Here is a 9,809-nt window from a genome sequence, read left to right as displayed (position 1 = left end):
TTCTTCATTTATAACATATATTAACCTTATAAAGAGCAAATTCTGGTTTAGTTCAACTTCCTAGCCTTTAGACTTTGCTTAATAGTAATGAATTCATTTAACCATGCAAATACATTAGTAGCCAACTTTATCTGTTAATACACTTCTTTAACATGTAAATTAAATCAACATTCCTAATTGCACTCATTTGCAAAAATAAAAAAAAATGCACAGTATAACAGCCAAGAGGTTAAGCCATCTGCATCTCTCACATGGGGCTTGTACCCCCACACCCATCTCTAAATGTACTAACACTCCAATAGCGCAAAATGTAAAGCATGCAAATGACCCCAGCTGAACACAAGCAGCACCACTGGTAAGAAAAAAACAATATTCACATACAGCAGTGTTGTGCCTTGCACTCCTCACACATCTGCATCTGTAATCATACCAACTCTGATCACACAAGAATAGAGAAAGGGCAAATCACTTATCCCCACTTAACCACAATCTTATTACACAGACTTAAGTGGTCGAATTCCCTTTGCATGAAGTCCAGAGGTTGAACGGTGACAACGTCGAACTCCAATATTGTCGAAGTACAAATCTCTCCCCTATCTCGACCCATGTTAACGTTTGTTCATAGGTCAAATTCAGGATGTAATTCAACAATATCGGAAAATGAATATCAAAAACTGAATGATGTCACAAATGTGTTACTGCATATTTGTGTGACTTACATTTATTTTAATTCAAGCTTTATATAGTGAAGGTATGTAGGAGTGTGCAGGAAAAGGAATGTTTGACTGGAAAGGTGGTCGTTATGAAAATGTGCAAGAGTACATTATAGCAGGTATTGTGTAGGTGAGATGGTTTTCAGGTTAGGGATAGATAAGGAGATAAATTCAGTGTCATTCCTGTTTGGTGTTATGTGTGTTCTGTGTTTTTTTTGTCTTGATTAGTGGCATTGTTAGGGAAAGAGTTTTTAGTAACAATATATAGGATTAGGGGAGGGGTATGGGTAGAGTTAGGGTTCACCTCCCTGCTCACCATACTAGTGTGCTAACCCTAGACATAACCATATCCCTGTCCCTAACCCTATATATTACATTACTAAATACACTTTCCCTAACAGTACCACTATTTAGATGATGCTTAATCTGAGTTTTGTTAATATTTTGTGATTCGTTCACTTTGTATGTCACACATTGTGTTGTCTCTGTTTTTATTTCTCATTTGTATGTTGCCATTTGTATTGTCAAACTGTGATGATGTAATCACACAACACACACACACACACATATATATATATATATATATATATATATATATATATATATATATATATATATATATATATATATATATATATATATATATATATATATATATATGGTTCCCTTCATAATTTTGATTTATCATAACTTCGTCTCACTTAACAGCGAGACAACAACATCTCAATTCAAAAGAGCAAACTCCCGGAACAATGAATTTTGCCTCCTGGAAACTAACCACTTGGCCAGCACTGCTAACCTTTGCCCTTTTCTTCACTGTAGTGTGATCTTGGAGTTGGAATATTTAAGTAGGTGGGCATGGGGAGCACAGCCCTCCACATAGGTTTAATTTGTCTAATCTTTTTTTTGTCAGTAGTGACCAAGTTAAATGGCTATAATGTCAAATATTACATGTCTGAGACGTTTTAATCCTTGGACACTAATGTAGAGGTAAGACTCCTACATGGTGAGCTTGTAGGGACGTTACCACCCAGAAAAGGTTTCTACCTGATGGCCACCCTTAGTTTTGGCTGGTTTGTTTTCCTTGTGTGTGTGTGTGTGTGTGTGTGTGTGTGTGTGTGTGTGTGTGTGTGTGTGTGTGTGTGTGTGTGTATATATATCTGTGTGTGTGTGTGTGTGTGTGTGTGTGTGTGTGTGTGTGTGTGTGTGTGTGTGTGTGTGTGTATATATATATATCTGTGTGTGTGTGTGTGTGTGTGTGTGTATATATATATATATCTGTGTGTGTGTGTGTGTGTGTGTGTGTGTGTGTGTGTGTGTGTGTGTGTGTGTGTGTGTGTGTGTGTGTATTTTTACTGGGTCTCAATGCATCTCAAAATTTTTATTGAGAACTTATTCAATGAATATAGTTCATTGAATCCTAGCATGGGGATAATAAGACTTGCCTCCCAATAGGACACATGATAGTTCTTGTTAGAAAGTTTCACTTAGCTGGGCTTGATAAATCACTGTGATGTACTGCATCTCAATAAAGAGCATCTGGACAACAATATGTTTTTGGCAGATGAGTGAGTGAACAGCAACTTGGTTGGAGCACATTATTTTCCCAGAGGTATGACTAAGAGACCTTGACATAGCAACACACTGTAATACTGGTTACAGAGCTCAGAGACCAATCTAGCACTCCAAAAATTTTCAGAAGGAGTAGATATGGTAAAAGACATTGACTTTGTTGAACAACAAAAAAAAAAAAAAGAAAGAAAGAAAATATGGTACATTGCATGAATTGTGTCCAAATGGGCTATCTGAAGTATTAAAGGGATCGCTAATATACCTGAATTTAAAAATTCTGAACATCTTTTAAATCTTTTAGAGTGGTTAAATAGTATGAGGTCTGTAGATCAAGCTCATGGGTGGCACATATGCAGTTTTGGTTTTAAACCCAATGTTCTGGTTTCCTTGTTATGTTGCATTATATTTGTTATTTTTATGCTATGCAAAATAATTTTGTGCTGTGCTGTGCTATGCTATGGTACGTTATGCAGTGTTATACAGTATGATTAGGTTTCTGATCAAAACCACTTGTTATCACTTTGAGAATGGAATGCCAAAAAAGTCACATTGAAGGTAAACTTGAGCAATGACTCTGCAGGGAGTGTGAAGTGTTTTACAACTTTTAATGCTGTAAGACACTTTGTGCTTTCATATAGACAGGGGGCAAACATGGTATTCTTCTGATCAGCAGATTAAAAACTGAGAGATACTTCATATTTGTGTGTGTGTGGCAACAGAAAGTGGATTACAGCTTTTAAAGCTTTTGATGCTGTTCTGTCATGGCTGCTGTGTGTACTGAAATGCATGACCAGAGCATAATAGCTTTAAAACATGTTTAAAAGTTATTATGCATTTGTCTGACAGTCTAAAAGCCTTCAGAACAAGATTATCCTTTTGTCCATTTGGAATGTAATTTGCGCAACCCATTTACCATTTGTTATGTTATGGTGCTGTGATATTTTAATGAGGGGATTAATTTCAAAGCATGCTGTCCATTATCAGGCAATTAAGAATATAATATAAGAGAAGGCAAAGACATAGTGTGATAACTTACAGGAATCCAACAGGAAATAATGGTTCCTGCAACAAGAGAATTTTAATGAAGTAGAGAGTCGATTATCCGAACAGTCAATTATCAGAACGGGCCTTCCATAGCTTTTGGGTAGGAAAAATCATAAAGTCTGAATATGTAAACATTATATGTATTCACTTGAGCATGTTTTTTGAGCTTGTAGCCAGCTCATGTGTGAAAAGTATTCTTTATTGTCCACTAAAATCAGTGAATGGTTGAAAAGTGTAATCATGCATGCCAAAAATACACGATTTTAGAAGTTTTTTATCTGGTTTATTTATATGTTTGATTATCTGAACAGTTTGATTATCCGAACTACCCTAGGTCCAAATTCAGATCATCAACTTTCTACTGTAAATTACTTTTCTCGTTCCAGTATCCAGAACTGTGCTTTGCTGGCTAAAATAGGTTCTCCCTCACACCTCTACAACAAAGATGTGAACATTACATTTTTCTCTCGAGATTTATATGAGGATAGACTCTTCTTTGGCAAGTACTTCTTGTAACTTTGGGACAGCTCTCACATTTTTCCAATTAGTTCCCAACTCCAGGGATAACTTCAGCTCTTTCTCTTGCGTGCTGCTGTCAATATATAAAATATAGTTCAAGACCCCCACGTTACTTCAGCCTCAGGCTGTGTCTGTCTTCTCTCTCTATGAGGTCCTAGCATGCTTCATTGCTGATCTAATTCAGGCTATCACCTTTTTTTTTTTTTTGGATTCCAACAAATCCATTTCCTAGATCCTCTTCCTTTTACAAGAAGGGAAACTTGGCTTCCTCTATTCAAGGCATACATATAGAAGCCTCTTTCTCACAATGCACAAACGCCAAAGCTCCACATAACCCACAGTGGTCACTAAGGAACACTATTCTATATGTCATGGTATGCTACATTACTATATGTGATATGTTCTTTTTTATGTTATGCTATGCCAGTTTGTGCTATGTTATATGTTATGCTTGCTTTTTTAATTTCTCCAAGTCTTTTGGGTTTCTAATACCATGAAGGGAATGGACCCCATTCCTACATCAAATTATGATTAAAGTTCATGAACTTGGTATTGTTTCAATCTTTGTTGTCACCCAAAAGTGCTCTTCGCAGCACCTGCAATGTGCTCAGTAATGACTCCTTCTGCAATTTGTATGGAGTTACATGTATCGGTAACATATCTAAGTATGATTGTAAATTCTTGTTTATAAGACCAATTGCTCCTACTACTACTGGAACTGTCTGGGTATCCTTATTCCGCATTGACCTAGTTTCTGCATGCAAATCCTGTTATTTTATAACTTTGTGTCTCTCTATACATAAGGCACTGTCGTCACTGAGTATAATAATTTCACTGATCAATGCTACTTTTGTCTTCTTTTCATGGACCACTATATCTGGTTTTCTCACATCTATTTTTTGAACTGTTAGTAATGTATGATCCCATGTGATATAAATTTCACCATTTTATATGACACTTTGTAAAGATGTTAATACGTTTAGCAAAAAGTTAGGTACTGCATCTGGGCCTGGGGTTTTTCACTTAGGAGCTTTTCTTAACTTTGTTTCAATTTCTCTGGCTATTACTTCATCCCATTTCATATCCTATACATTTGAACTTCTTATACTTTCTTTTACTCCTGTCTATTCAGCACCTTTGTTATGTTCCACAGGATCTTCCAAGATATCTCTCCAAAATATATCTATTTCTTCCTTTTTTGGTGATGTTTCAATTCCTTTTTCTTGTTTCCCAGTTTTCTATAAAACTTTTTGGTCATCAATAAATTGCTTATTTTGCACTTTTTCTTTATATTTATCTGTATATCTTCTATGTTTTTTTGTCTGTGCTGATATTTTTAGTTTATTATTTGTGATACTGACAACATATCCTGATCTGTTCTGATACTGTGCATTGCTTTTATCACATCTATCTTTCTGGGGTTTTTTATCTGTTTCCTCTTGTATATTCTTCTAACAGTGACATTTCTTGTTTTAATTGCTTTATAGTTTTCTCTGTTTGTTACTTCCATGACGGCATTCAATTTCTCCCCTTCTTTTCCCTCACTACCCTGTATTTTTGTGGTAAGACTTTATGTGTTATTAATTTAGCTACACAGTAGTATATCCTATTTACTTCTGTCATATCACATGAATCTGTATAGACAATCCTAATTACTGTGTTCATTTATCAGACTTCTAACTTTTTGGTTTTATTGTCTTTCTGTAGTCTATTTTTTTTCAATTATCTTAATTTGTCTATCCATTTCTATTAAATCAAGCAATTCTTCTCTTAGATCATTTTCTTCTAAACTGAGGGCACATTCTTTGTTCTCCATTTCCTGCAGACATTCTATAGAAAGTTCCAGAGTATCTTCCTGTGTCACACTCTCTTCAGTTTCATCCTGTGTCATCCATTGCTCTTTTATATGGAAGCTCATTGGCCTATCATTCCACAACATTGACTGTGTCAGAGTTATCACAGTTTCCTGTTCCTTCCCTTGTTGTGCAACTCCAACTGAATGTTTGTGCTGGTTTCCTATGGAAGGTTCCAAAGTATCTTTATATTCTTGACAGTGAGGCTGTCATCCTGTTCCCTTAGATATCAAAATACATAGCACTGAGATACAGACTGCTATCCTGTTCAGCATTTCTTAGAGAAAGAACTGGAAAATTGTCATTAAGAAGTGTGAGCTGGTGTCCTGCCCTTGGATCAGCACCAGGGTGTGCTAGGTACGCGGGTAACTAAAGAAAAACATATAACGTATAGCCTTTATGTTTTTAGCACAACCATCTTACCAACTGTCAGCTTTGTATATCTGCATGGTTTGCATTCGTGTAACTAAGTGGTTCAAGATTTTAATATAAAATAGTCATGATTTATTTATTTTAGACTATATTATAATCCTGTCCTTTTATGCTGTGATTTAAAAAAATTAAAACCACAGAACAAATAAACAAGTGTCACTTTCTATAGCCATTGCCGATTTAGCTTTATCATGTATGAGTAGTCAGCTTCTGCTATGTTACCTCACCATATACCTTACCAGATACTTTAAATGCTACTGAAATACAACATGCAGACATATGAACATGCATAGAAGGGGACAGTAAAAGTTCTTGGATCCCTCTGGCCTTAAGAGTTTTGGACCTAGTCCAATCTGCCTCACACCCACACTCTCTGGAAATGTTTCCTGGAACCCACATCCTGCTTGTAAAGTGCATCTTTCTGATATCAGTCTTAAATCTACCTCCTTTTGGTTCCCAAGCATACTATGACCTGTATCTCCTTTACCACCCTGCCCCTTGATGATGACTTAGTGCAACAGTAGCTTATATCACCTTTAACATATTTGCCCCAATATACATTTTCCGCAGCTCTAAGTCTTTCTGTATAACAAGTGTTGCCTGATTTACTTTAACATCTTGGTTAACATTTCATTGCATATTTTCATCCAGGCTACTGTCTCTCTCATAATATCATTCATTTCTGAAACAGAATACATTGTCCCAAAGAAGGCCTCACCAGCATCTCATATAATGGGAGAATGGCATCTGTCCTTCTGAAGTCCTCACATGAAAATTGGTCTTACACCTTCTGTTTGACTTTATTATTGCCATCTTATTGCACAACATAGCTCAGTCTCACCTGATTATAACATTCAGGTCTTTTTCTTCTTTTGACTCTCCCGGCTTAGTTACTACTCCTACCACTTAAGTCATCCATTCATTCCCATTCTAAAGGTGTATAACACTGCTCTGAGTTTTTGAGGTCTGCCTTAACCTGATGCATGACCAGGTGAGGCTACTTTGCATACCTTTTCCCTCCTTGTTCCCACCTCTCACACCTCTTTGTTCTCAGCAGTACCTACACTTCTACCTTTGTTTTCTGTTTTGATTTCAAAGTGAGTTTTTAAGGGGGTGACACTTATTTTCCTTCTTACTGTCTAAATAAAATTCATATCTGCCTACTAACATATGTTTTGTAGGCACGAATTTGTCAAAACAGCACATTCCAGTGATTATTATTATTAGTATTTTTTTTTGTAAACTAATGACTGCCTATCACCACTAGATGAAACTTTCATTACTCATAACTGACAGGCAACATTTCACAGTTCCCCATAACCTGCAGCACATATTTAGTCTGTGACACAGTTACTGCGTGACACTGCATCTACAACCTACTAGAAGAATTTTCTCTAGTGAATATGCTAAGATGTTTTTCCTTCTGTTGGTAGAAAGTCTGACGTACATAGCTTCCTTGTGGTTGTGGCCCACTTGTACTGTATTAAGTATTCTTTAAAGTGTAAGTTGTATAACATCAAAGATGCACCACATAAAACTTTCCTCTAACTTACAGTATGTCGCATTACTTACTGAAATTTCAACTCCTCTGTCATAAGATTTCTGAAAACAGACTGGTGCAGCCTGTCAAAGGTTACTGTAGTGGGAAGGATGCTTTATTTTTCAAGTTGTTTTGCTTTGTAGTGTACTGATCACAATGACCCTCTGCAGACATGAATCACTACTATCTAGGTAGCATGTAAAATGCAGGCAGGCACTGGGGCAGGTAATATAATACAGTCCTTCTGTACTGGCATTCTTATCAAGCAGTATTGTTTTTCTGTCTTCTTAGCTATTTTTCCCTTGGTATGTTTGCACCAATACATTTTATTTTGTTCATATCTTTTTTTAGGTAATGTCTTCCTGTATAATCAAACTGAGACAATGCATCCAGCAAGCCAAAGTTCAAAGCCTGCATTTGAAACAGGGACTTCAGATGAAGGTAGGCTGCATGTAGAAGTATGAAATATTTATGATGCAGCTATTTAAAAGCTTACAGATTCCACATATAACATCATCACAAGTGCTACTACACTATGCAGGCTAGAGGATCATGGGATCTAGTCAACCGAATACTATGCTGCTTTTGCTTAGCCACTGATAATCTGTTCCTGCCACATTTGTGCAATGTAGCATTATCACCCAACTCAAAAGGCATTTCTTTTCCTCTCCTTAGCAGATTTTTTTTAAGAAAGGACTTCCAGAGGAAAACCTTTCCAAACCAAATGGACAGAGCAAAATGTTCTAGGCAAAGATATGGCACATCTGATGAAGTATTAGTCATTTTCTTCCACACATACTGTTTTTTTCTACTTTTCTCTTTATGGAAATAGATTTAGTGGTGATATATTACAGACACATTCATGCATGCACACAAATGTGCACATACATGTGCATGTAGATATATTTAAACTACCAGTACAGAACTGACTGCCATTTTATCTCTTGTAAAAACAAGTTATATATCAGTATTTCTTCTACTTGACTTCATACTGGAAACAGTTAAACTAAGGCAACATTCAGAAACAGATAAACTTTGAAGTGAAACTGTCTGTGTCATGTGGGAGTCCTACACCAAACCAAAAGACATCCCCTGGGATTCATTAACACCTACAGTTAGTGTACACTGTTCTGAGTGAACAGACAACACAAGCATAACTCGCACCTTCCTCCCAAATTTAGTTTTCCTACTGATTTTCTTGCAGCCTTAAATATTGAGGAAGATTCATGAAGGTTACCGCAAAAAGTAGATTACATGTACACAGTGTAGTCTTTCTGATTGACTAGAAAGCACAAACAATGTGGTAGGGATGTTTTCAGTACATACCGTGAACACCTAGGCCAGATTCATTAATGCCTACACTATCACATCCTGCTTTGCTAATCATTTTCTGTTAAAACGGGTTATGCTTTCAGTGAAGCAGATTTTTTTTAATACCACACCTGGTGAATAGCTGTTTTATCAAATATGTGTCCATCTCAAAGTGCATTGTATTAATTGGGGAGTATAGATTTATACAGGGATGTGGGTAACAAAGCATTTTACTGAAAGCACATTGTGTATTCCGAAATACATTATACTTGCCTGGAAGATTTTTATTTGTAGTATCAGCTGAGATGATTCAGGGCTCATTCGGTCCTAATTTGAAATATTGACTTTTAACTACAGCATGCATTGCTGGCCTGGCATTTTGTAGATATTCTGTAGATGATCTTTAACAAAATTATTTACTTTCTTTATACCCATGTGTGTATGTGTGTGTGTGTGTGTGTGTGTGTGTGTGTGTGTGTGTGTGTGTGTGTGTGTGTGTGTGTGTGTGTGTGTATATATATATATATATATATATATATATATATATATATGGGTCCACTTTGTAAATTCGAAATACTGAAATCTCGAATTTCAGTATTTTGAATTTACAAAGCCAAATACTCACATTTTCGAAACTGGCAGAAGCGCAAAATTCAAAACACTGAAGCATGGATATTTAGAATTTCTGCTTCCGGTGGTACGGAATGTGGATGTCTGGGTTTAATTTTGGTAAGTTTGTGTGTGTAGGTATGTTGGTTACTGGTGTAGCGTGTGTAAGTGTGTGTTGTAACTGTTATGTGTGTGTTTGAGGGACTGTAAGATGTG

General features: G+C 36.2%; 1 protein-coding gene across 1 annotated transcript in view; it reads left to right on the top strand.

Moving 5' to 3' along the window:
- The window catches only part of CRTAM (cytotoxic and regulatory T cell molecule), a 75,721-nt gene that overhangs the window by 40,302 nt on the left and 25,610 nt on the right, over positions 1 to 9,809 (top strand). The window contains exon 15 of the mRNA XM_044079432.1: positions 8,025 to 8,114. Coding sequence (XP_043935367.1) covers positions 8,025 to 8,114 — 90 coding nt within the window. The remainder of the gene's footprint in view (positions 1 to 8,024; positions 8,115 to 9,809) is intronic.

This window comes from Protopterus annectens, chromosome 8.part0 (genome assembly GCF_019279795.1).
Source record: "Protopterus annectens isolate FY-2018-M chromosome 8.part0, PAN1.0, whole genome shotgun sequence".
NCBI lineage: Eukaryota > Metazoa > Chordata > Ceratodontiformes > Protopteridae > Protopterus > Protopterus annectens.
The sequence above is the reverse complement of the archived record's forward strand: the minus strand, read 5'-3'. Positions and strand labels throughout refer to the sequence as shown.